Consider the following 27,946-nt stretch of genomic DNA (forward strand, 5'->3'; position numbering starts at 1 on the left):
GATTTTTGATTTTTGTATGATGCCATTTATAATATTTGTTTGGGCATAATAGTTGCTCTTTTGTCGCCAAAATTCAATGAAAAGAATGATGTGATTAAATTGAAGATAATTCTGAAGAATGTAGGGTCGATATTTTAGCAATTTTTTTTTTAACCATGAAAAAAACATTACTATACTTTTTTTAAAAAGGAAAAATATTTAAATAATGAGTTAGTTTAAATTGTGATTTTATGATAAATTTTATAATTTGTTATAACAAATTTACTTATTTCCAAATACGGTGCAGACAGATCTTTTGATTAAACAAGGTATATAATAGGGCTTTTGATTTGCCGTTAAACTCTTGATTTGTCATCAAACTTTATTTTTTTAAAATTAAAAACAGAGGTTCATCATATTTATTTCACGTGTAATAATATAATTTTTTTATTGCAACATCACATGTCAATAATAAATTGATATAATTCGACAAATAAATATAGCTTTTTAGTTTAGCTGATAAAAAATAAAGTGTTCGTTTTTATTTTAACTTATGTATCAGATAAAGTTATTATTCCTACTTAACATTTAAATAGATGATTTAGCATTTCATGAACGATTAATACGTCTTTATCAAACAATTTATAAGAAAAACATAATTTTACTCATAAAACGCTATACTCTAACTTGATTTATGTGTAAAGAGTAGGGATAATATCATAATTTAATAATCTATAAGAAAAACATAATTTTACTCATTAAACGATATCACTGAAATTGATTTATGTATAAAGTATATGGGCAATATCGTAATTTCAATAATCTATAAGAAAAACATAATTTTACTCATAAAACGCTATCAATGAAAGCGATTTATGTATAAAGAGTAGGGGCAATATTGTAATTCATAATCTATAAGAAGAATATAATTTCTCTTATAAAATGATATCACTAAACGCGATTTAAGTGTAAAGAGTAGGGACAATCTAGTGATTTCAATAATCTGTAAGAAAAAAATAATTTTACTCATAAAACCTATCCTCAAACTTGATTTATGTGTAAAGAGTAGGGGCAATATCGTAATTTCAACAATTTATAAGAATAAACATAATTTTACTCATAAAATGCTATCACTAAATGCTTGTATAAAGAGTAGGGGTACTATAGTAATTTCAATAATTGAAAAGACGAAACATAATTTTACTCATAAAACGCTTTCTTTTGTATATGTATAACGAAATTATATAACTGCTTTCTTTTCTTTTATACATGTATAATAAAATATACATATTTATATTTACTATAAAGCGCAATTTTACAAATTATAACTATATAAAATATATAAATATAATTTTTGTGTTTAATTTGTTATACGTAAAAGTTGCTCTTTTTATTATTATCGAAATTTGCACCTATTATACTACTAGGTGCACCCCTTGCCAATTCTTTGAGTCTTTATGGCTCTCGTGAGTCGTGATCACTAATATTAAGGGCTTTCTGTGACCGTGACAACTCATTAAGTTGAAAATGGAATATAAATTGATGGTAAAATTAATTTATTGGCACATTAAAATTTATATTTATCGATTTATTGGTATTAAAAAGTATTATTTAATTTTTTATTGGATAAATTATTAATAGTAAAAAGTTATTCCTTCCGCATATTTTTAATTGTCACAATTTTTCTTTTTAGAGTAAAATGATAAGAATTTTGATTAATATTTTACGATATATTTTTTATCTTATTGATATGCAAAAACTGATAAGTTATAATATTTTTTATACTGTTTTTGAATATTATAATATTTTGTTTAAAATATCAAATTAAATTAATCTAATTTTACTTTAAAAATTAGTCAAGTTGACTTTAGAAAAGAGAAAAAAAAAGTATTTACTTACATTATTACCCCTTAGTATATAAAATGCATATTATTAATCCTAAATACTTATTTAATATTTTGTCGCTTCTTATATGTTTGATATATAAATGTGAGTTGGATTTCTTATTAGTCTACTAGCATTATAGCAACAAAAATTTAATGGCAATAATATATATATATATATATATATTATTGCCATTAAATTTTTTTTGCTATAATGCTTATATAGTAATAAAAATTGTTAAAGTCTTTATCAATATTAATTAATTATTATTAGATTTAATATCGTTATCGACTTTAGCTAGGATATTAACATAAAAATATTAATTATCATTAAAAATAAATATTTATAGCCACAATTTATCTATTTACATATATACAACTTTGTTTGCAAGCCCCACAATATATATAATAAATTTTATATAAGTACCTAAAATTCTTTATTGCAATTTTTTTTTTAAAATTGTAGGCATGATTCATAATTATACGAGACTATAGCTGTATATCTATTAACATATATACAACTTTTTTAAAATAATATTTTCTTTAATTTATTATTATTTATTACTCACATTTTTTTTGTTAAAATTATATATTCAAGATAGATGCACAATCTCACGTGATAATGATATTTATGCACATTTTGGTATTAACACTTTTGTGGATAATATCAAAGTATTTTTGCTCTGAAAATATAATTATAAATAAACATAACTTTAACTTAATTCAATATTAAATATATTTTATACATATTTTAACTTAATGCATATCTATATATACTTCCTTTATATCAATTTATCTGACATAGTTATAATATCGAGATCCAATTAGTTATATATTCATTCTTGTTAATTGATTTTGTTCCAAAAATGACAACTACCAACTCAGTAATAGTAGCCTTAGTGCCACATCCTGGATTTAGTCATGTCAATTCGCTTTTCCTTCTTGCTCGCCTCATTGCCTCACATAATATACCGGTACACTTCATTTGTCTTAGTGAGTTTTACCAAGATTTAAAGTTGAGTCTTAAGGACGCAAACAATATTCATTTTAATGACATTTTGATTCCACCAATTGAATATTGCAAAAGTACGGGAGATGAGGATGATCGTACTGATTTTATTTAGAGAGTTATTGAAAAATCATTGGGATCCCGTTCAAAAAACCTGTCTTAAACTCTCCAAAAGTACAAAGAAATTGATCGTAATTTTAGACTCGGTAATGAGGGTTATTTGTTTGGATCAACTCCTAAATTATCACAAGAGCAAGTCAATGAGCTTGCATTTGGTCTAGAAAAGAGCAATCAAAGATTTATTTGGCTAATTAAAAAAGGGGATCATCATGATAATACGAATAACAAAAAAAGTGTCGATAAATTTGAGAAGAAATTTGGAAAGATTGAATTACCAAAAAGGGTTTGAAGAAAGGGTAAAAGGAAGAGGAATGACGGTGAGAAATTGGGTGCCCCAATTGGATATCTTGAGGCATCCATCTACGAGTGATTTTTTAAGTCATTGTGGGTGGAATTCCCGTATGAAAAGCATTAACATGGGAGTTCCAATAATAGCTTGGCAAAATTAGTGGGAACAACCCTATAATGCTATCCTTTGTAACCAATGTTTCAAAAATTGGAATCTCACTATGTAATTGGATCGCAAGGATGAGTAAGTGACATTTGAATCAATCGAGAAATCTGTCAAAATTTTGATGGATACAACAAAAGGAGAAGAGATGTGGGAGAGGGCGGTGGAGTTGAGCAATAAGATCAAGAGTTCTGTTAGCCCCGGAGGTGCGACAACAAAGGAAGTTGAATCTTTCATATCTTATATTACCAAATAAGAATTTTCTAGACCTACTTTGTCTACAAAATTATGCCTCTCTTTTTAGTTGAATCGTTAATTTTGAATTATTTCTCTTAATGTTTTTTGTTTTAAAAAAGCATTTTAGTGTGTATACGTTTTCAAGACTATCAAGAAACATATGGTGTGATAAAATGAGATTCATTCCGTTAATCAAAATTTAAATATTTCGAGTTTAAATCATGAGAATAAAGAAATCTTTTGTAAGAAGTACTTTTTCTTCATATCTAAATTAATCGAACCAATTAATTCTGAATATTATATGATTATATCACCTAAAATTATCTTTATGAGAAGTTTAAATGACTAACTAATTCTCAATTCCTATATCAACAAAGATTACTTGAGGAAGAAAAATTAAGAAAATTTATGGAAATCCCAGTACTCAAACAAGGCAAATATGTGATGGAGGCAAAAGGTCCGTTTCCAAAATTTGGTATCGTAACAACGATTTCGATCAAAATTCGAATATATTTCAGACTCTTTTCCTTTAAATGAACATCTTCCTTCTTTATAATTATTTTTTAATTATGAATAGTAAATATGTTGGAACTTAAAATATATATATATTTTTTTGTCTTAGCTCATTCTTTCATAATACTAATCTCATTACACACTATAATAATATTTTTCCACAACACAAAAGAAAGAAACAAACATTTTGAAATGCATAAACACCAACAAGTGTCCAGACAACGTTCCTAATAAGTTTTTTTCATATCTAAATTCGAATTCAACATCTTTAAATATAAATAAAGCAATTTCTGCATCATAACTCAGATCGATGTCTTTCATCATTACTAACGAATGTGATATTCATCTATATCAAAACCTTATTATACCCTACTTTTGTCTATTTAATTGCAGGACATAATTTATTATTCCTAACTATAAGTCATCTATCAAACACACAAAGATAAGTAAAGAACAAAGAATAAACTGCCACATTTGCTTAATTGTTCCAACTTATGGGCTACATATATATAATATACATATATATATATATTATGTGGACTATACACAAATGAAGTGTAGCATTATACAATATGATGTGTCAATATTTGATGGGCTTGTTGAATGAATTATTTGAGAACTTAGATATTTGTTGAAATAAATGGAGAAAACATATACTTGTCCACTTACATTATCCTCATCTTTCCTAAAATATTGTTATCACTTTAATCTCAAATAAATAATTAATTCAGCCTATTAAATGTAGCCAAATCATATTGTATAATCCCACACTTCATTTGGGTATAGTCTATATATTTTGGCATCATTTAGTTCATCTGAATTTTTTTAAAACGTAGCGTCGATATAATAATAATTATAAATTTAAACACATAAATTTATACTACAATCAATTCAATGTTAAAAATCTTAAAGGTTGAAATTTTAATGTGAACATAGCTAAGTATGTTTATATATTTTCATAATAATGGCTCTATCTAGCTGGTTATTGATTGTAAGAACCTTTTGAACTATAGTTTATAATTTTTATATATGTATATAATCAACAATCACAATCACCATTAGTGAACAAGAACTATATAAATTAGAAGTGACTTAAGATACAAGAAAATAAACACTTGGCACTTTTGTATGAAAAGACATGTCCTTGGTCTTCAACATGATATGTTTTTAGTTTCTTGTATAAGTTAGATTTTTTTTAGTTTGATTGAAGATTGATCCCAAAAAAAAAATTATTTAAAAATACGAATTAATGGTAAATGAAGTGAGTGATCGGAATTCAAATTTTAGTAAAAGATAATAATTTTGGTGATTTCTTTTTATTTGTTTAAATTTTGATACATATAGCTGTGACATAACACATAACTCGTATAATATTTGAGGTATATATAAATCGTTCAAAGAAATTATATTTTTTATTTAATTTATTCGTAATATTTAGAGCTCGTTATCCCAAGTAATAGATTGTATATGCTCAAACTTGAATAAATTAAATACGTTAAGAATAAAGAGATCTTATTTATTTCACATCAGATAAAAAGAAAATCATTGTTACATAATTTGTTTATAAAGTATACAACTATGATATACCGAGTAGCCTAAACGCGTTGGTTCTTGACAGAGAGGATAGTAATCATCACATGCATGAATATTAAAACTTTCCATTAATTTATAAAATCGTAATATTCAGATCAATTTATGTAAATTTAAATTTAACATATGATATATATATATATATGTTATCTTTTATCAATAACGAGATAACTTTATTTATCAAGAATAAAAGTTAAAAAAAGATCTTAACTAATAATCAACAATTTTATAATTTTCTACTTACGTTTTGACCACTGAGTTTTATTGAGTTCGGAGCCTAAAAAGATCACATTTTGCAAAATCGTTGCTTCTGGCGGAGGAAATCGCTGTTGTTCCAGCGATTTTGCCGTTTTGGTTAATATAAAATTTTATATATTGTTTTGAAATTTTTGTTAATATTTTATACCTTTTAGGCTCCGGACTCGAGTTATATTCCTGATATTTTTATGAAAATAAAATACCACAATTAACAACTTAAAATATTTCTGATAAAATATTTTGTTATTGACTCTCAAAATTCGAACCGTGCTCAGCATTTGAAATTGAATAATTGGAGTTTCTAATCAAAACCCTCCAATTTGCCTAGTTGTCCAAGTTAACTTTGATATTTTTTTATGATTATGATATGATTAATTAGTCGACATAAGTCACTTTCTTGAGTTATAAAATAATTTCTTCAAATACAGCTTGTTTACAACTCTTTAAGTGCTATTTTCACAAATTTAGTACTATAAATACTGCATATTATATCAAGCTTCTTATAAATTCTTCAACAATAATTAATTAACCTATACTTCCTTATTATAAGATTTTTGTAAAAAAAAAATAAATGGGTATTATTGATCATATATCAGATATGTTTGAGGTTACAAGTACTAGGAAGAGCAAACGTAAACCAATGCAGGTAATTTAATTTGCATACTACATATAATAATTTTTATTTTAATTTATTTTAATTATTTTTTAAACTAATTTATTCTATAAATTTTATTTCAGACAGTTGAAATTAAGGTGAAAATGGATTGTGATGGATGTGAAAGGAAGGTTACTAATGCAGTTTCATCTATTAAAGGTTCATTTTTCACTAATCTTGGCTTTTACATGTATTTATTCTTATTATTATTATAGAATATAGTAGCAAACAATGACAAAATCATAAATTTCGTTAAATCGTTCAATTATATATACTTGATTTTACAATCGGAAAATGGCATCTCACTCCTAACCACAGTCATACTTGATTCTACAACGTTTCAGACCTCCACTTATTTCACTCAAATTTTCATTTTGGTCATAGATAAATTTATCAATATATTTAATTTATATTGAAATAGGTTATACCAAGACTTGTATATACATCTATATATATATTTTCCAAATTACTAATCTCATTTTATGCATAACTTGATTTTGATAATTTTTATTGTTGAATTATTTGTGTATAGGTGTGAAATCAGTGGATGTAAGTAGAAAGCAAAGCAAAGTAACAGTAAGTGGTTATATTGAACCAAAAAAGGTGTTGAAAAGGGTGCAAAATACAGGAAAAAAGGCAGAATTTTGGCCATATGTTGAATATAATTTGGTGTCATATCCATATGCAATAGGTGCATATGACAAAAAGGCACCCTCTGGCTATGTAAGGGATGTTCCACAAGCTTTTCAAACACCAAATACCCCTACTCAAAGGCTCACCTCGATGTTCAGTGATGAAAATCCTAACGCTTGTCAAATTATGTGACTATATATATACATATATTATATCATGCATCAACATGGGTTGTGGTGTTAGTAACGGGACTATTCAATTCTTATTCATAAATTTTAAATTTAAGTGCATGATTTGAATTTAGTCAAAACTTCAATACAGACTCCAGATTTCATGTGGGAATATGTATATATATAGAGAGAGAGAGCATGCATTCACTAGAATTTGTATTTTGAAATATAGTGGGAGTACTAAAATTTTGGTCTTAGGCTAGTTATAAAGCAAAAAAGTTTGTGCTAATTAGATGTTTTTGTCATTGTGTGTCTTATAAATTTTATCGTTACGTAGAATTTCTTAAAGTCCTATATATTGTAAATTGTTCATCTCCTTGTAGAGGTAGGTTGGTAGACTGAATTATGTTTAATATTTCTGTCTTTAGTATATCTATCGTATAAAGAGTAGTGCCAATATCGTAAATTCAATAATTTTACTAATAAAACGTCATCACTGAATGCGATTTATGTGAAAAGAGTAGTGTCAATGTCGTAAATTTAACAATTTACAAGAAAAAAATAATTTTTACTCATAAAACGCAATCCAGAACGCGATTTATATATAAAGAGCAGTGGCAATGTCGTAAATTCAAAAATTTATAAGAAAAACATAATTTTATTCATAAAACGCAATCACTGAGAGCCATTTATGTATAAAGAGTAGTGGTAATGTCGTAAATTCAATAATTTACAAGAAATACCACATAATTGGAATAGAGAGATACTATATAAAATACATAAAACATATTGTAAATCACAATAATTAATAACTTAAATATAAAAAAGAATCTATAAAAAAATGATTAACTTTTAAAATTTCATTTCTATCACATAAATCAACATAAAAGAGGAATATATATTATGTTAAAGTTATGTAAAATACTATAAATCACAATAATTAGCAACTTAAAAAATCGCTCTCTTTATATATGAAAAAATACAAATAATTTGGTTGACTCTAATGTATAAAATTTCACATATATCATAAATAAATCAAAATAGAAAGAGCAATATATATTGAGCCCCGTACTGACATAGGGTACAAATATATATATATATATATATATATATATATAGAGAGAGAGAGAGAGAGAGAGACATGCGTCCGTGCTAGCAAGGGCCCAATATGTATTTTTTTATTTTAATTTATGTGACATAAATAAAAGAGCAATTTTTATATATAGCAAATATAAAATTCATATTTGTATGTTATATCTATAGTTGTATAATTGTGTTTCATAGCAAATTTTATTTTTGATATGGAACTTTTGATTTGTATAATTCGCTTGATACATCCAGTTTTATACAAATTGTTTAGCTTTGGATAAATTCATTCATACATTATAATTTGTCTAATAAGTTTTGTATTTGTATAATTATAAATTGTATAGGATGAATATGTATGTATTTGTATTTGTATATACACTTTTCTTTTGCTCTATACAAACACATTTTATACATTTTGTATCGAAATTATGAAACGAATAATTGTATATCGAAAATGGCTAATTGTATACCGAATTGTATGGCAAAAAGTGAAAATTTTGCTGCGAGTTACAAATAAAATAAACTACGACTATAAAATTTAATTTGAATTAATAGTTTGCTATTTCATACAATTTTCCTTAAATAGAATTCGGAGAGTTTATTAAATTTTTATTTTGAGATACTTTAAGTCATTAATTATTATATTTTTTTTTACATAATTCTCTCATACGTCTTATAAACTTGTAAGTTGTTGATTATTATAATTTGTAGTACTTTTTATGTCGTTTTCAATAATATATATTACCTATTTTATTTTAATTTATGTAACGTTGATGAAATTTCGCGGGTCAATCAAATTTCGTATATGACTTTTAAATATTTAAGTTGTTAATTATTGTGATACTTTTTACTCCTATTCCAAAAAGCATATTCTTAATTATTGTGATTTATATTATTTTTATGATATTTTAAATGATATATGTTATTTTCTTTATTCTAATTTATGTAGTACTAATAAAAATTTTACAATGCACTAAATTTTAGACCTTTTAAATATTTTAAGTTGCTAATTATTATTATAATTAACATTTTTCATTTAATAATTCAAGAAAAAAATAATTTTCGTTTTAAAAAATAAAAGCAAAAGCTACATGAGATGGATGATGGGCAATTTTATCATTACGATAAAAAATATTACCATTAATGGACAACATTACTTTCTATTAACCAATAATATGATTCCGTTTTGTTAAACCAAAGCAATATATATATATTGCTTTGGTCGAAGGTTGAGGAGGATATAATCATCGAAAAATATCTTGTAAAAAGAACTTGTTTCTTCATTTTTAATGAACTAATTATTTCTTATTTAATATGTTTTTCCAAAAAATTTCATCAACTAAACATGAAAAAATTGAAAAAATTATATCGAACTCACCCAAAACTATCTCTTTTTTTTTAAAAAAAATTTCTTTGTAGATAAGGGTTATTATTTTGACTTATATGAAAGAGAGAGAAAAAATAAAACATAAATTTGGACTTTTATATTTATAATTTTTTAGAAATGGTCCAAAAAATAAAAACTAAACTAACATCCACAAATTCCGCCATAACCATTGGCCGTCCATTTTTTGCTATTTGCTGGCAACTTTGTCGATGCCACGATTTAATTTCTTATATTTATTATATATATATATATATATCCTTCTACAAAATTTGGAATCCTAACAAACTTTTTATACTTAAAAAAAAAAAAAAAAATTCATGTCAACTAGTAATAGATAAATAAATAATATTAATATACGAAGAAATTGAAATTTTAATTATTAACATTGAAAATATAAAAAAATAAACACATAAACAGTTCAGATATAATTTTCCGTAAATAAATTCCTTGCTTCAACTTAGCTCCGCTTCGTATTATATATTTCTACCAAAGAAAATGAACAAAAACTTTTGCTAAAAATATACCCAGACTGTCAACATTATCATTTTATAATTTAACTTATTATATATTATATTATATACAAAGAATAAGTCATTTGACCAAATAAAATTTCAATAAAATGAAAAAAGATTAGTTCCTTCCCTCTATTTGGTTTTGTAAGCTAAGTCCTTAAAAAAGCCATAAAGAAAAGGTCATCCAACTACCAACTATTCTGTTGTTTTAATTTATTTATCTTATTTATTTTTTAAATTTATTTCAAAAGAATTTTTTTAATTATAATTTTTTACATGACATGTTTAAGATTACGAAAAAAAAATTTTAAAAAAAATTATATTTAATTAAAATTAGACAAATAAATTATAACGAAAAAAATTAATAAATAGGAGAGACTTACTTTAAAAATAAAATTAAATTGTAGGTCCAACCATAACCAGAAATTGTTCATTAATAATTTTAAAAAAACAACAATGCATGTAGTATAATTTCAGAATAATGAAATTTGAGAAAATTATAATGCACTTATTCTTTTATATTAGGGGTAGAAAGGTGGTTTTAAATAGATTATCAATTTTTTCGATAATGTGTTTCTAAGATATGATACAAGGCTAACATGATAGTGATTAGTGAATGCCTTGAGTTAGAAGTTCATGGATAATTTGATCTGTATTTTAGTTGAGATATGACCGTCCAGTAGCTTTAACGGTATAGTTTTTGGTGCTTTTGTAAAACATCGACATTTCCGAGCAGGTAGAGTTCTTGTATATGTGTAGGATTGCACGAACAATTTAAATATCTTAAAGAGTTCGATTATTCTGAATTCATATTATGTAGAGCTCCAGAAGAAATTTGAAAATTTAAATTTGAAATTCAGATTATAAAATAAGTTGCCTTGTTCATAGCACCACATTCGTGAATGATAATCAATGTAGTTGTTATTTGTGTCATGTGTCAAACTAAATTGGAAGAGAAAAACAGAATTACATATTTAAAATTATAATTAATCACATACACATACACATACACACACAATCTAGTTATTTGTCTTTAATACTAGTTTGATTTTGTCTTTATTTTGATAAGTCCAAAATCTATTTCATGTTAAAAATAATTTGTCTAGGAATCCCTAAATCAAGTTATATATATATGTATAACTTGATTATGTATATATTGCTAGAATGTTACTGATAATATGAAAAAAAATATAATAAAAACCCGAAAAATATTTTTAGAAAACCTTAATTAAATTATTTTTAGCTCTTTTTTGAAAACTTATCCCCATTCATTGTAGCTCCTTCCTGCTTTCAATTTCTTTTCGGAAGCTTTCATCTTTTTTTGCTTTTCTTAATTCACGGTAATTTTTGAATTAAAAATGAGAAATATATATTGTTCGAGTAACTCCCTCTGGTCTAATAATAACTCTAGACACATTTTCACTTTTTTTTTTTATTATAACAAAATCCTTTTTGGACCTACCATTAGAAATTAGTGGCTGAAATTAGGATCCCAATTGTCAAATTGACAAATGAGGAACTTCTCCAGCTATTTTCCAATTCCCCTATATTCCACAAGGAACAATGACTTCCAAATCCCCAAAATATTAATTTTTTTAAAAAATAAAATAAAATAAAAGCAAAATTGAATCAATCATTTGCTAAAAAGATTATTAAAAAAATATAGTTTTGGTTATATCTTTACAGCTTCTTATGAGCTAACAATGAACCATTTAATATTCTTACTTCCAACCTATTCTTTTGTTTTTTTCCTCTCCTACAATTTTCCTTACCTAATTATTATTCATTCGATGTCCGATATCTGATATTTATATTAAATTATTAATTAAATTCAAATCACATCGTATAAAAAAATGAGAATAATTAGAGAATGATATTTTTAATATAATTTTCTTTATACGTAGAATATAAATTTAAAATATTTGATTAAGAATACTGAAATAATCGATTAAAATCAAACTAAGACTAGGCTTTATTCATTCGATATCTGATATCTGATATTTATATTAAATTACTAATTCAATTCAAATCGCATCGTATAAAAAATGAGAATGATTAGAGGATAATACTTTCAATATAATTTTCTTTATGCGTAGAATATAAATTTAAAATATTTAATTAAGAATATTGAAATAATCTATCAAAATCGAATTAAGACTAGGCTATATGGATAGAAGAGTCATCAAAGAATACTAATCATTACATAATTGTTTGTGATTGCATTGGTATTATTCTTTCTATTTTAAAATGTTATTTAATTACTCATTTATCATGAGTTAAAAGAGAATAATTCATGGTTATCATATTCTAAGAATTTACCCCTATATAAAATCAATAGAATTTTAGTCAGCCTTTGAAATTTTTGTTAAGTATTCTCATAAATATTACCATTAATGATACAGTTACAAATTAAAACAATATAAATTATATTTTTTTAATCTTATATAATTTATTCATATTATCTTAGCTTATATTTTATCTAAAAAAAAATTTGTTTATATATTTTTGGTTTTTACCTCAATCAATTCAATCCTCACATTTTTAAAAATTTTGAATATAAATTCAGTTGTACATTCCTTTTTTTTTTTGAGTAAACAATCAAAATTATAGAATTTCTTTCCTCTTTCTATTTTTAAAATTAATTTACTACATTATCTTCTTTTTGCTACCCATTTCTTGTTTTACTTCATTCATTTCCGTCTATATTTTTAATTTTAATTTTAAAAAAAATATATTTAGTAAATTTTAATTGTAATACACTTGTTTTATTTATAACGATAGAGATTGAATAACATATTTAAGAATACAAGTATGGGTAAAATTACAGATTCATTTATAAGTTTAGAAGAATTCGTTAATTTTGATCAAATTCTATATTTGTATTCTAAATTTTACTTAATATATAAAATAGATTATCCAGAATTTAATAAAAAAATTTATAAACTCAATAACCTAAGTTTTCTTTAACCACAAGGTTCAAAAAAATATTTTTAATATATTACACATGTCTATCTTATAAGATGATATAATTCACAAATTCTTTTTACTATTTTTTTCATGATACTTTTTCAAAATTCAAGTTGAAATTCTCTAATATTAACATTTTGCCATACATTCTAATACTTTTTAATTGGTATATCTCATATATTTTATCTTTATATTATTTAAAATTTAGTTTGGTACAAAGATTAATATTTGAGACCAAGTTGCCCCTTAATTTCCTCCTTTTTTTTAAAAAATAAAATAAAATAATAATAATTTTTTTTAAAAAAAACCACCCCTTAACCCCCCCCCCCATTTTAACCCAAGCTTCATAAACCCCCCATTGGTACCCACATAGTTGTTGCATTGTGGTTGTATAGATACCGGAATCCAACTTCACTATCTCCACCAACCACCACCATGGCCGGCGGAGAACTCATTGCCGTCGCCGGCGACTCTACCAAAATCCCTCTCCAGGTTGTTCATGATGTTTGTCGAATTTCCGGTGCCGGATTTGCTGGTTTCTTCAAGAAAGACTGTACTGATTTAGCTAGAAGAGTGTCCCTTTTGGCTTATTTGCTTGAGGAAATCAGAGATTCCAACACCCATTTGGGTTCTTCATCATCTTCCCATGATTCATGCTTGTATGATCTCTCCATAGCTCTCAAAGCTGCAAAAAGACTTCTTTTAGCAGCAAATGACTTTGATCCCAAGATCTCAGCTGTAAGTATATAGTAATGATCCTTATTCCTTTGTAAACTTGATTTTTTTTTTGAATTTGTGTATCTGTACTTGGGTAGTTAAGTTGGGGGTGGGGGATTTGACATGTGAATTCCCAAAGACTTAAGTTTTTTAGCTGAAAATTGTGAAATCTAGCAATGTAGTTGTTTTTCCTGTTATGTGTTGATCATTTCGGAAACCCAATGGTGTGGATTGGTGATCAATGAAGTGGGTTGTGAACCACGAGGACTCAGGTTCCAATGGTAGATAATGCTAGGTGTTATCTTCTCATTTGTCCTATAGCTCTGTCTACTGTGTTACCTATTGTTTGTTGGAGGTGATGAGTATCTCGTGGAATTAGTTGAGGTGCGCTCAAGCTGGCAAAGTCACCTCGGTTATCAGAAAAGAAAAATTGGCATTCCTTTTGTGGTTCTGTGTTTGAAGGTGGATAAACTTTGGTAGAAAGAATGGAGGTTCTTTGAATTTTTCTGTGTTAGGAATTGGGAAGATGTGATAAATTTGGATTCAAAATTTGGCAAGAGATCCTTTTGGGGTTGTTTAGATTTAAAGTTGTTTGATTTGATTAAGAATTAGATTCATTTGCCACATTGTGCATAATCCACACTTGTGAAATGAATGATGCAAGTTTTCTCTTCTCGATGACGTTTAATTAAATGGAACTTTTATAATAGATATCTTCAATTTTGCCACAGTTTACTGAAGTTCTTTGGTAGCAAGTTTCATTCAAGCTAATATTGTGTGCCTTTCTCAAAGTGTGTTGTTTCTTGATTGAAGGATGCGGAAAGGAAGAAAATTGTCTTTCAATTTCAATGTGTAACATGGAAATTGGTGAAATCCCTAGGCAGCTTACCATATGACCAGTTTGACATATCAGAAGAAGTACAAGAGCAGGTTTGTTTTGAGGTTTTACTTTTTCCTGTTTATTTTGTTTTCTCTGTTGGCTTTCCCCCTTAACGTTTCTACGTTTCCAGGTTGAATTGGTCAGATCACAGTTGACACGAGCTAAAGAGAGGTATGGTGGACCTTTGGCTTCATATGTATTATCTCGAGCATTATCCCAACCATTAGATAAGGAGATTGATCCGCTTCAGTCGGGCAGTCGGGGAGTTGGAAGTTTACATCTAGAAAATGTTGGCAATATTGATCATGAAGTTAGGCCAAAACTTGGAGGTCTTCCCTTAGGTAACAACCCAAACGGCAATGTTTGTGTTCAGATAGTTCAGGAACCAGAAAATCCAAGGAATTCATCCAAAAATTCTGAGGTTACTTCTCCCAAAAGTCCTGGTTTGGCCAGGGAAGATGACTCACCCAGAAAGAAACTTGTGGAGAGTAAGAAGCCCAATTCTCCTATAATTCCTGAAGAGTATCTTTGCCCTATATCCCTTGAGCTCATGAGGGATCCTGTAATTGTGGCCACTGGACAGGTACCGTCCTCGTCAGTCTGATACATTATCATTTGACTGCATATTTGCCTATCTTTGGCTTTTAGATGGAAGTTATTCTTGGAATTGTATCTTTTTAGGTGTAAAATCTTCAAATGTAGTGTTCTTGAAGTAATGCTTAATGTAGACTTTTCTTATTCCTACAGACTTACGAGAGATCTTTCATACAAAGATGGATAGACGGTGGCAACACAAGATGCCCAAAAACTCAGCAAATACTCCAAGATCTTACGCTGACACCAAATATTGCTTTAAGAAGTCTCATTTCTGATTGGTGTGCAAAGAACAACGTAGAGCAGCCAACTGCATTAGCAAATGGGAGAATAAAGCGAAGTGATGGATCGTTTCGTGATGTTAGTGGGGATATAGCAGCTATTGAGGCAATTGTACGCAAACTTTCAAGCAGGTCCACTGACGATCGGAGGGCTGCAGTAGCGGAGATCCGGTCTCTATCCAAAAGAAGCACAGACAACAGAGTTTTGATTGCTGAAGCTGGAGCAATCCCGTTGTTGGTCAACTTGTTGACATCTGAAGACAGTCAAATCCAAGAAAATGCTGTCACTTCTATTCTGAACCTTTCTATATTTGACAACAACAAGGGGCTTATCATGCTTGCCGATGCTGTTCCTTCAATTGTTCAAGTTCTCAGAGCTGGAAGCATGGAAGCAAAAGAAAATGCAGCAGCGACCATCTTTAGTTTATCACTTGGAGATGAGAACAAAATTATAATAGGTGCATCGGGGGCCATCCCAGCTCTGGTAGAATTGCTTCAGACTGGAAGCACCAGAGGGAAGAAAGACGCTGCAACAGCATTATTTAACTTATGCATATATCAAGGAAACAAGGGCAGGGCTGTTCGGGCAGGGATTATACCAGCACTGTTAATGATGTTGAAAGATTCAAGCAGCTGCATGGTTGATGAAGCCTTGACCATTCTTTCAGTTCTTTCCAGCCACCAAGAGGCCAAGGCTGCCATAGCAAAAGCTAGCACGATTCCTGTATTGATAGATCTACTAAGGACAGGTCTACCTCGTAATAAAGAGAATGCTGCTGCTATCTTGCTATCCTTGTGCAAAAGAGATACTGTGAACTTATCTTGCCTCCGTAGGCTCGGTGCACTTATACCTCTTACAGAGCTTGCTAATACTGGCACAGAAAGGGCCAAGAGGAAGGCTACTTCATTGTTGGAGCACCTTCAAAAACCTCTGCAACCTTGACTGGTATTCTATCAGTGAAAGGATTCATTAATTGCTTCTTTCATTCTTACCTAACCGTGAATTCCACGATTCCATTTATAGTGTGATATAAAATCTGAGAAAACGAACATGAGAAAATAATTCATTCTCATTGCTCGTTGCATCAGTGTATCTATTTAGTCTGTTTTCGAGTGAGTAACTGATTCGTTTGACCTGTATTTTTTCCCTCTATTTGTTACTAATTGATCAATTTGATGTTTGCCACACTAAGGTGTGACGGAAATTTATCAACTCTGTATAAATGAAACATTTTGATTTGTGAAAAATTGCTCTTTTCTTTTCCTTTATCCTTCTACTTGTGATGTCTTTGTAAATTGATGCTGCATTACTTTCTGCAGAAGAATCTGTATGATAATATTTTCATAGAGTGATGCTATCTGTTGTTAATGATTCTGGGATAATGGCCAGCCTTCTTATTTTCTGTCTATGAGGAAGCGTTACTCGGTATTTGTGTTTCTGTTGGTGAAAGGTAGTAGGTATTTCATGTAATCAATCGAGACGCGTGCAAGCCGGTCGGCAATGTACTAAAATAATGACAAATATACATATATATTTAATTAATAAAAATTATACTATTTTGAAAACAAAATGAACACTACATTAATTAAAAACAGAAAAGTTTATGATTTGCTAATAAATAAGACGTTTAAAAAAGTAATCAAAGGCTTTAGACAAATACTCTTATAAAAAGTACCTTTTTAATTACATAAAAACATAAAAAAGACTATCTTTCCCTTTTTAATAAATAAGATACATTTCATGCTTAGTCTCTTTACGGTTTGTTAATCACTTGACTTTGACTCAAATTCAAATACAAAAGTAGAAGGAAGAAAATCTCCGCAATATATTTAACCAACTTGCTCTTTCTAGTAGTTCTTCACTTGACTTGACTCAAACTCTAAAAGTAGAAGTAAGAAATCTCCGCGATATACTTAACCAACTTGCTCTTTATGGTGGTTCTTCACTCGACATGACTCAAACTCAAACACAAAAGTACAAGTAAGAAATCTCCGCGATATACTTAACCAACTTGCTCTTTATGGTGGTTCTTCACTCGACATGACTCAAACCCAAACACAAAAGTAAAAGGAAGAAAATCTCCACAATGTACTTAACCAACTAGCTCTTTATGGTCGTTTTTCATTCAAGTTGACTCAAACCCAAACACAAAGTAAAAGAAAGAAAATCTCCACAATATACTTAACCAACTTGCTTTTTATGGTTAACCAACTTGCTTTTTATGGTAGTTCTTCACTCGACTTGGCTCAAACTCAAACACAAAAGTAGAAGGAAGCAAATCTCCGTGATATACTTAACCAACTTGCTCTTTATGGTATTTCTTCACTCGACTTGACTCGAGCACAATGTTAACACTTGATAATACAATGTCTAAACATCAGAAGAAAGTTGCAAAGAATGGGAAGAAGCAAGTTCAAAGTAGATCAATCTTGTTGATGAAAAACTTGTAAATGTACATATTGCCAGATACCAGAAAGGACTATTTCTATCCTACACACACACAAAAATGAACATAATGGACCAACTGGAATTTATCAACTTCCCTTCCTGCTGTTCTTTGCAAATACCATTTTGGTTTTGCTTATTGATATAAAAGCTGTTGTAATGAATTTAAGATGACCATTGATCAGGCAGGGTGAGAAAATAGCTTGTCATCGCTTTTCTGAATCTTTTCTTGTATTGTATCGGAGAAACAATCGTTGGTAATGCATTCTTTGGTCCACCAAGTATGCCGGATGCCTTAACCCATGTCTCCAAGTGCTTGTCCCAAGTATATTGTCTCATGAAATCAATGATCCCTAAGACTAGCTCCTTGCGCTCTTCGTCCACACCAACAAGCAAAGAGTAATCCATCACATCAACCGACTGCCAAGAAGAGAAACTTCATTAGCCAGAGGCGACTCAACTCTATGGAGCTAATAAACATTTTACTTCAGCACTAATGTAAACCAGCTAAGAGAACATTTTCAATCAGTTTAGCACCTTTCACTCCAGCAAACGTTTTGCCATATCGTAGTGTGCCAACCTAAAGTATTCGCTGACAAAACCAAAGGAGACTCGTGTGCCCTTCCCATCATCACATTTCTTACATAGTACTTAGAGGTTATTATGCTAATAGGAGATATAGGGAAAATTTTGTAATGATGGCTTAAGATGAATTTAGTGGAGAAACTTGATCAATGAAGATTCATATAGCCAACCCGAACTTGTTTGGGACTTACGCACAATAGTAGTTGCTTTAATATAATAAAAGAAATCTTGAGATTCAGAGCATTTACCGCTAAAAAGGATGTATCATTCCAAATTGCTCTCTCCAGACTTCTTTTTGCTTTGCTTCCAAGAAATATAGGTTTGGTACGCAATATTTCTAAAAGATTCAAGTCCAACAACACACTGTTTGCCCCAGTTTTGTCTGCATTGTAACGGGACCTTAGAGAACCCTTAAGATCATAGACCTTAGATATTGTTCTTCCAAAAAAGAGATTCTCCATCACAATCAAGTCCATTTTTGTTTCCCTGCCTCCTGTCAAATGTTTGACTGAAACCTAGTATATGCAGCATAAATTAAAATAAGATTCTGCACCAAGTTTAACATTATCAAAAGGAAAGGAGAAGTATTTCTATTCACCACCAAACAATGCTGCATAGAACAGGCACAAAGAGAGAAAGAGAAAAAGGGGGTCCAACCTGATATATTCCGAGAACTTTAGCAAGGCAAGTTGGACTTCTTGAGCTAACAGAATCTGTTAGATATTTGAAGTAGTTGGGTCCAAATTCTTCAAAAGATTCTAACTCAGTTTTTTGAACTTGTTTTATTATGAATCTTTCATCCAATGACTTAGCGAAATAAGCATTGCTCTTTCCGCCTTGAGCGCTCCATCTCTTACAACGGCTTAAAGACCGTATAAAGTCCAGTTCATCAGGACAGTATCTCTTCCTGAGTGCATCAAACTGCTTAGCAAAGTAACAAGTGACAGAAAACTTCACCTTTCCGCCAGCATTTGAAGATTCGTCCTCAAAAGAGATCCTTAGGTGAGGGGAGGTCTTGGAATCTGCAAAGATGGAACTAATTGTACTGGAAGCATCTTCAGAACCATGGCTTCCATGATGGATATAATCCATGTCTAGAGAGCCAAAAGACTGCCATCTTGAAACATTAGAGGCCACTCCATTCTCCTTCCTGATGTCATTTGTGTTCCAACCCCTTTCAGACACATTTGTCTTATCAGTCACCCGTTCTTTATACTGTTTGGAAGCAAGAGCATACGATATTATGCTAGTAGGTTCATTGTCATAAACAGCTATTACAATGTCATTGAAGCCATTGTGTGGAACCATTAACCTGGGTCCATCATGTATAAGAGATGCATAAGAAATAAACGAGGGTGATGAATTCATTAGGAGATTAAACTTCTGAGCCTCATTGGGTGACATTAGAGAATAAGTTCTCTGAACACTTATAACAGGGTCTCTGATCATATTTCTATAGTCTCCAGAAGCATGAAAAGATCTAATTGCTGATAAATGCAGTGAAGAAGGCGGCAATCCCTTCCTGATTCTTTCTTGAAGTCTCAGTGCAGAGTCGAAGGAGTTAACTCGTGCTGGTGATTTTACCCTTGCAATAGGAGGATAATCAAGTTGACTCAGTTGTCTGAAAGAAGCAGCTTCAGATCCATTTCGATGTAATTTCATATCTAACAGAGCTTTTTTGGGAGATCGGTCAGTACCAGTCCAAGCAGAATCTATCTGATCAGAAAGAACAGAACCAGCTGAAGGAGCTCGTTCCAAGGGTGTTCCATTAACTGCATTTTCTCCTTCCATATGCATGTCCTGCGTTTTCTTGAACTCACATGAGGTAAACATGGACTCTTCCAGCCTATAAGGTGACCCATGAGTCTCCTCCTCGTCAGACTGAAAAGGTTTCTGAGGATATTCATCTAAATTTGAGAATTCAGGTTCTGTCTCTTCATAGACATGCTCAAGAGGGCCATTTTTCAGAAACACGTTGTTTCTCCAATCTATCAGCTCACTACAAGATCCAGTATACTCTGAACCGGAGGTCTCTTGGAAGAGAGATTCCACAGATAAAAGACGACGATCCCAAACATGTGAAGCAATCACAAGGGAATGCCTCAAACGATTTAGTTCAAGAATGTCAACCACTGCCTGCGCTTGTTCTGAAGTTTCTGCATCAGCAGTTTGAAGCAAGTTCTGTTGTAGAAACAAACAGAAGCAGCAAATATAAGGAACAAGAGCACACTTATTCCTACACACTTGAATACATATAATTTGGGTTGAAAAGGAACATGCAGAAGTATTATACATCAATCTAAAATTGGTGCTTACATGGTAATCGCTCTTTTCTTTCATAAGTAAGTCTTTTAACTCCATGATGCAGTCATCCAGCTCAGGTTTATCAGATAAATCATGTTCTAAAGAGGATCTTTTCTCTTCAATCCTGCGAATAGCACTGGATATCTCTGCATACAAGGCCTTGGCTTTGCACAATAGCTATAGGAAGCATAACATAGTATTAATAAGAGCTATTGGAAGCTAAAACTATAAATAAAAAAGACGACCAGAAAAATCCCAAACATGCAGCATCATTGCACCTCATCTGTTTCTTTCCGTAACCACTCCTGCTCTTCATAGCTACTGAACATAAGAGTTGATGGAGGTAGACAAACTGACAGAATATCAATAGGAGAATAGTGAAAGAATGCAATCATACTTCCACACCTGTAAAAGCAAATGGGGAAATTTTATTCTCTAAATAGCAGATGCAAATCCAAAAATTGAATGATCGAAGTGATTGCACGTTACTGGCAGACGACAAACTACATTCTTAAGGTATAGTACGATGTACGCACCCATAAAACCGGAGGCAATCCCGTTGGAGAGAATGACCACAGCCAGCAACACGGTTCGCAGTTGCATTGTTTGAAAAACTAAGATCCAAGAACTTCCCAAATGAGAGTCCCCAAGCAGCATCTGACATTACTACTCTTGGAGTTGCTGGTGGGACTCCTTCTATACGGGCACACTTGAGGCATCGATTCCACATCCATATCTTGTTATCCCACTCACCAGGCAGCTTCACTGAGGGTTGCCGTCTAATATGTATAGTAAGATTCCCTTGCTGGTGTGTATAACAAATGACATGGTCCTCAGCTGGCTCCTTGCATGATTGACAGGAAGGTATCTGGAACATGAAGTGCCATACATAAATAGCTCGAAAGTACTAAAATTGGACATAACAAGATGACTTCTATAAACTTTTACCTGACCAAAAAGATCATCCAGAAGAAATCGCCCAAGTGGCTTGTCAAAAGATCCATAAAACTTTATGCGAAGAAGCCGAGAACGTTCACATACATTTCCATTTAGAATACATCGACTTGAGAATGATACTAGTATGCTTTGACGACTGTCAGCAGCTGAATATGATTCATTAGAGGGTTCAAATTCATCTGATATCTCAAACTTTGACAGATCTGGCGATTCACTTGGTTGAAACTCCCCTTGACCTAAAGTTACTAGTGATCCTTCAATGGTATCATCTAGGGTGGTTGGATCTTTAAAAGGAGGGTAATGATGCTTCACCAACGATACTGGTAACCCGACGTCCGCATTGCAGCTGGCAGATCCTACAAGGTTATGTGGGCCATTACCAACTCTATGGTGTCTTGCCGAGGAAGCAGTATGAGAAATCACTGAAATAGCATTATCTGCAGATGTCATCTCTGGTATGGCAACAGAAACTTTAGGTAGACTAGCACCTTCATCAGCAAGGAATGATGTCTCAAGGGACAGATGATATGCCGCAAAGACGGCATACTGGAAGACATTCTTCACCTTCTTGAGTTCTTCACAACACAGACCCCTCAGCAAGACCTACAAAATGTCAAATGAAAGGATAACTAACATCGGTTTACAAATTCAACCTCTTGATATTTAAACTAAGATATAACTGCAGCAATATCGGTTTATAAATTCAACCTCTTGATATTTAAACTAAATATAACTGATGATCCTTTATGAGAATGCAGTCTTAAGATCTTTGTTTTCCTTTTTTTAACTCACATAACCATTTACGGAAACTCAAGATCATTGTAGGGATCAATTCAGTGACTAAAGAACAGGATGAAAGTTAATTAAGCATTTTCAGAATCAATATAGCACTTTAGACTGTACCTGATGATTAGCTACAGCTGATCAAAGCATAAGCAACCTACAAAATTTTACTAGAGTGATAATTTACTATGGCAGATGGTGTACGTTTAAGACAAATGATTAATAATAGTAAAGATTGTGTCGACTATAGAGGCAAGGGAGTCTAAAACTAAAAGAGAAAGGTGATATTACAAAGTATAGGTATTTTTCGAGTAGATATGATGTAGGTCTGGTTTGTACAGAAGTACTCACAGACCAAACAGAAAGATGAGAGAAGATGATTTGCTCTAGTGAATCACTTGGATTGCATTGCTAGCTTACACTGGACAAACATGAGTATACAAGAACCGATCAATTTCACTCTATTGTTTTCTTTGGCTTATACTGTTTTCTCTTTTCCCTCCCATTGCTTCCGGGGAAAAAAGTTGTCTTCCCTTCGGGAAAACACTTAATTTCGATGATATAGCTTCGCAGTATGTCAAGGTTTGCCATGAATAGTAAGACCACTGATCCTTTTCAATTACATCATTAAGATTCCCCAATAGACACTACATGAATAAGCATTTCATGAATGTTTGTCATTATAGCTCTTGGGAACATGAAACCGCCAAATTAACATTAAGATGTCCAGGGCATAAAAGTTTCAGTGAATTCAAATCATTTATGAATGGCAAGCATAACTATAATCATAGGAGTATTATATATTGTGGATTCAAAAGTGTGGAAAGAAGTGGACATGTCACGCTAAGAGACTGCTCTAAAGCACTTCCAAAAAAATTACATGACAAGCAAGTGAAATTTGAAATTTATCCATTCATGGAAAGAGGAGACCAGCAGAACAACCAGTCCGCCCTTTGTTCTGTTTCTAAGGCAATCTTCAGTTTCTTAGTAAGAGTGGGCGAGGATGTTCTGCATAAATAGTAGACATAGGTGATAAATAAGAGAATATCAAAGAGCTAAGCCATACAGAGTTTCACAAATTTAGCACAAGGTACTTTTTGAATCCAATGTACTTATGAAATATGCATGATACAAGTCTTAATTAGAGCTCAAACATATAATAGTTTTAGCAGAAGAAAAAATAATTTTTGAAGTCTGAGGCAGAGAAAATACCGTGCAACCTAACCGTGTGGGACAACCATCAAAAAACATCAAAGTCTTTGATGGCTTCTTGTTGAACTGGTTTGGAGGTTCATGCTCTTCAGAAACTTTTTCTAAATGAAAGAGCTCACAATATCCCAATCTAGCCATGGCTATGTTATCGATGGATGGGGTTATAAGAGCACCAGTGCACCTGGCTATCCGCTCCAGCAGTGGCCGCTTAACATTTAATACCAAAGAGATCTCTTTTTCCAGTAGATACTCCTGAGCATGAGAAGATACACTTTTCTCTACAAGTAGCACATTAGGATGGTGGTCCTCAATTTTTGAAACAATCATCTTCAGATGCTCCCTTTCCTGTTAGAATAATAGAACTCATAAACTTGTCCCTAATTACTCTTATCTCAAATTCTCGAATCATAGAAAGATAGACAATCCACCAATTACCTGTTGCAATAATGTGTTAAAAGATGCCAACTGATTGGGAATTTTTTGGTACTCAAGTGCTCCTCCTAACAGAAGCAATCTAGCATTTTTGCAGTGTGAATTCATTCGCTTGTGTTTGATATTCTTCGTACAGACTACTCCTTTAACAAGGGTGCTGCATTGAAACAAAACTGAATGACGAGACATGACTAGCCAAGCCTAAGACGCAAATGTTTAAAGAAAAGACTAGTTACCTCTCCCTTGGACTTCCAGAAGCTACACATTTCACCTTTACATAATAACCAGGATCCATGCTGCCTCCTTCACTAGTATCTGGCTTCACAAAATTCGCAGCTTGCCATGCTAGTGATGTAACTATGTCAATCCAGTCATCAGAACCGCTTTCTTTCCCCGACTTTACTCCTTCACCTTGCAATAACTGTAAGACAAGAGCCCTAAAATGGCCCTGTACAACAGCTTTCATAGGTTCCTTGTGATCCACATGCTCTTTATCCATGGTGGTAAGGTTTGCACTTGAAGAAAATATTGCAGCCGATTCTCCAATTTCATCGTCCTCATCATCATATGTGAAGAAATTATTTTCATCCTCATCATCTTCATCAAGTGGAGGAGGAAACCATATGAAATCACTATTTCTAAGATCGAACGGCTTTTGCTGCTTCTCTAGCTGGTTGTGATATACAGACAAATTTTCAACACTGGCATCAGCAGTCTCTGGATCCTTCGTCCCTTTCTCAAGCCTTCTTAAAACATATGAGGCTTCTTGATCAAAGGGACCATTATTCTGAGACCTTGGGATCTCATTTTGATCTTGCTGTACAGAATGCCCAGCTCTATTGGAAGTAAAACGAATCCTAGAGGGGCTGTCCGATGGACTTGATCCAGCTGACCTTAAACTGTAAAATTCATGTCTAGTACTAACACTACTCGAATCTATATCTGAAGTATCATGAAAATAGCTACTTGACGGACTAAAAAATTGCCTTGTTGAATCCCCTCCTTCGTCTTCATCACTCCTGATTATTAGCAAAGGAGTAACAAATTTTATTACCAACAAGACTAACAGTTCCTGTGTCCCAAAAGCAGCTTACAACAATATACGAAGTGTAATCCACAAGTGGGGTTTGGGGAGGGTAGAGGGTATACAGACCTTACCCCTACCTCATAGAGATAGAGAGGTTGTTTCTGATAGACCATCAACTCAAATTAAACATTTCCAAGCAATTTGAAAAAGGGAATAGAAAAATGAGAGCAATAACAACAACGAAACAATGTGAAAAAGGAGAGCAGTAAACAACACGCAGAGGAAAGAACAATAATGACAATAAAATAATGTGATAATCAAAGAACAAAAAAACCAGCTGATAACCAAAACAGAAGAACAAGAAACTACAAGAATAGTTTGATTGGACTCTGCACTCAACTGAAACAATTGTGAGCACTGTTCAATTCACATATAGGTAAATGAGCAAAACCATTATAAGTTCCAATCTCTGGTACAAACAATGTCAGAGGCTTCAAAAACTAAATCAACGATAAGATAATTTAATGATTATGCAGGATATATGTTCTTCCATCTAATATTTACAGATTTCAAAAGCACATCACATTGATAACAAAGTTAATACAAAAACTACAAAATGATACCCTTGCTCAGTACGTACCTGCTTGGCGAGTGACGTAGAGATATCGGAAACGGATGACCTGAAAAGGTTGTAAAACTACTCTTAACTGGTGTATGTGAAGAATAACCATCAAATCTGTCACTATTGAAATTTGGTGCTGCTGATTCTGTGCTTTCTCTAGGAGACTCAAAAGGACAAGTTTTGTCTCTATACTTCCCAACACCATTATTCCAAGTCCTTAACTCGGAACAAAACTTGCAAGACTTTATGCCAACCACTTCCCCTTTTGATCCAGATGCAACAACATCAAAACATCCATTACTGCGAGTACAACAATCACTGCAGAAAACTCCATTGCAAATTTGGCAATTGTACTTGTTGCAAGAATCGGTAAACCTCATCTTGCATTCCCAACAGATTTTTCCACTGTCAACATCCATGTTTAATCCACTCGTTCCCCGCGAAATCCAAGATTTAACTTTCTCAATCAAATAAAAAACTGAACTTTCAAATACTCCCATAGACTGGAAGTAATGAGTAAACCCCACCAAGAATGGCAACACAATTCTGCCTCAATTTATCAAAGTTCATAACTTTTTCTCCTAATTTGTATCTAAACACAATGGAAACTATCAAACCCCACAACAAAAAATGGGGGGGGTTCTTTTTTTTTTCTGCAATTTACATTAAGTATATATCTTTTTTCTTTAAAGAATGTATGTGAAAAAAAGTTCCCCCAAAAATCACTATATATTGGAAAGGGGGAAAACAGATTACAGTAATTTAGAGTGAGACCAATTATGGTATGTACACCAATGAAATGACCTGGAAGTATAAAATCTTGAAAACAAATAAGGAGTGAAATTAAAGTGCTTTTGACCAATATATAGATATTGAAACCTAAACACATAAGCTCAACCAATCCCAGAATCTTCAACAATAGTTCCCAAGGTCCAATTTTTCATTACAAGAAACACAAAATCCAGAGCTAGGTACCCATATAAACTAGTTATACTTAATAAAATCCCAAAAAACAAGAACCCCACCAACAGAAAAGTGTCAAGAAACACAAAATCCAGAGGTTGGTACCCAAATAAACTAGTTAAACTAACCAAAACCCCAAAAAACAACAACCCCACAAGCAGAAAAGTGTCAAAACAAAAGAATCCAGATCAAGAAAACACAAAAAGGGATTAAAGTTCCAATCTTTTGATGAATTGTTAATGGTTTTAAAGAACAAAGAGTACAAAAATGAAAAGGAGAAAAAGGAAGAGTATAGAATAGAAATTTTTCCCTTTTCTAGTGGCTCTAATCTCCATATACATTATAACCATAATCTGCTGCTTCTGCTTCTTCAACAAGAACAATATTTTATCTCTCTTTCCCATTTTCTCTAGCATGGCTTTTGCTTTCAATTTCATTTTTCACTTCTCAAACTAAACATTAAAATAATAATCCATTAAAATACTCTTCTTTTTTTGTAATTTGTGTATATATCAACATGCAACTTAGCTAAATAGAGTTCCACATGCATATATATATATATATATATATATATATATACAAAATACAACTCTCTTTTTCTATGTAGCTTTTGCTTTCTATCACTATCCACTTTATCTTTCTTTAAGGTTTATGTTCAAGAAAATGACACCCTTTTTTGAACTTGTTGTA

The 27,946-nt window shown here is 31.2% G+C and overlaps 3 protein-coding genes across 3 annotated transcripts; 2 read left to right on the forward strand and 1 right to left on the reverse strand.

Annotated features, from left to right (window-relative positions):
• Positions 1 to 6,539: 6,539 nt before the first annotated feature.
• On the forward strand, positions 6,540 to 7,911 carry LOC107017225 (heavy metal-associated isoprenylated plant protein 20-like). The gene is made up of 3 exons (XM_015217495.2): positions 6,540 to 6,686; positions 6,779 to 6,854; positions 7,228 to 7,911. The coding sequence occupies exons 1-3, from the start codon at positions 6,612 to 6,614 to the stop codon at positions 7,518 to 7,520; spliced, it is 444 nt and encodes a 147-aa protein (XP_015072981.1). The 5' UTR covers positions 6,540 to 6,611; the 3' UTR covers positions 7,521 to 7,911.
• Positions 7,912 to 13,809: 5,898 nt separating this feature from the next.
• On the forward strand, positions 13,810 to 17,194 carry LOC107017697 (U-box domain-containing protein 11-like). The gene is made up of 4 exons (XM_015217921.2): positions 13,810 to 14,191; positions 14,984 to 15,100; positions 15,181 to 15,633; positions 15,798 to 17,194. Exons 1-4 carry the CDS (start codon positions 13,889 to 13,891, stop codon positions 16,866 to 16,868), a joined length of 1,944 nt encoding a protein of 647 aa, XP_015073407.1. The 5' UTR covers positions 13,810 to 13,888; the 3' UTR covers positions 16,869 to 17,194.
• Positions 17,195 to 18,214: 1,020 nt separating this feature from the next.
• On the reverse strand, positions 18,215 to 27,805 carry LOC107017696 (putative 1-phosphatidylinositol-3-phosphate 5-kinase FAB1C). Its single transcript, XM_015217920.2, has 11 exons — positions 26,312 to 27,805; positions 24,881 to 25,663; positions 24,648 to 24,801; positions 24,213 to 24,557; positions 22,209 to 22,820; positions 21,797 to 22,128; positions 21,539 to 21,665; positions 21,273 to 21,437; positions 19,614 to 21,137; positions 19,205 to 19,471; positions 18,215 to 18,791 (listed from the first exon to the last, which is right to left on the reverse strand). Exons 1-11 carry the CDS (start codon positions 26,791 to 26,793, stop codon positions 18,537 to 18,539), a joined length of 5,046 nt encoding a protein of 1,681 aa, XP_015073406.1. The 5' UTR covers positions 26,794 to 27,805; the 3' UTR covers positions 18,215 to 18,536.
• Positions 27,806 to 27,946: the final 141 nt, after the last annotated feature.

Source organism: Solanum pennellii, chromosome 4 (assembly GCF_001406875.1).
Source record: "Solanum pennellii chromosome 4, SPENNV200".
Taxonomy (NCBI): domain Eukaryota; kingdom Viridiplantae; phylum Streptophyta; class Magnoliopsida; order Solanales; family Solanaceae; genus Solanum; species Solanum pennellii.

What these genes read in the sequence shown, in the direction of transcription:
- LOC107017225 (XM_015217495.2), top strand. Translation starts at nt 6,612, where the DNA reads ATGGGTATTATTGATCATATATCAGATATGTTTGAGGTTACAAGTACT. An exon ending in GCAAACGTAAACCAATGCAG is followed by an intron (nt 6,687 to 6,778) that starts GTAATTTAATTT and finishes ATTTTATTTCAG; the next exon opens with ACAGTTGAAATTAAGGTGAA. An exon ending in TGCAGTTTCATCTATTAAAG is followed by an intron (nt 6,855 to 7,227) that starts GTTCATTTTTCA and finishes ATTTGTGTATAG; the next exon opens with GTGTGAAATCAGTGGATGTA.
- LOC107017697 (XM_015217921.2), top strand. Translation starts at nt 13,889, where the DNA reads ATGGCCGGCGGAGAACTCATTGCCGTCGCCGGCGACTCTACCAAAATC. An exon ending in TTGATCCCAAGATCTCAGCT is followed by an intron (nt 14,192 to 14,983) that starts GTAAGTATATAG and finishes TCTTGATTGAAG; the next exon opens with GATGCGGAAAGGAAGAAAAT. An exon ending in TAATTGTGGCCACTGGACAG is followed by an intron (nt 15,634 to 15,797) that starts GTACCGTCCTCG and finishes TTATTCCTACAG; the next exon opens with ACTTACGAGAGATCTTTCAT.
- LOC107017696 (XM_015217920.2), bottom strand. Translation starts at nt 26,793, where the DNA reads ATGGGAGTATTTGAAAGTTCAGTTTTTTATTTGATTGAGAAAGTTAAA. An exon ending in AAGAAAAGAGCGATTACCAT is followed by an intron (nt 21,138 to 21,272) that starts GTAAGCACCAAT and finishes TTTCTACAACAG; the next exon opens with AACTTGCTTCAAACTGCTGA. An exon ending in ATGATACATCCTTTTTAGCG is followed by an intron (nt 18,792 to 19,204) that starts GTAAATGCTCTG and finishes TCTTCTTGGCAG; the next exon opens with TCGGTTGATGTGATGGATTA.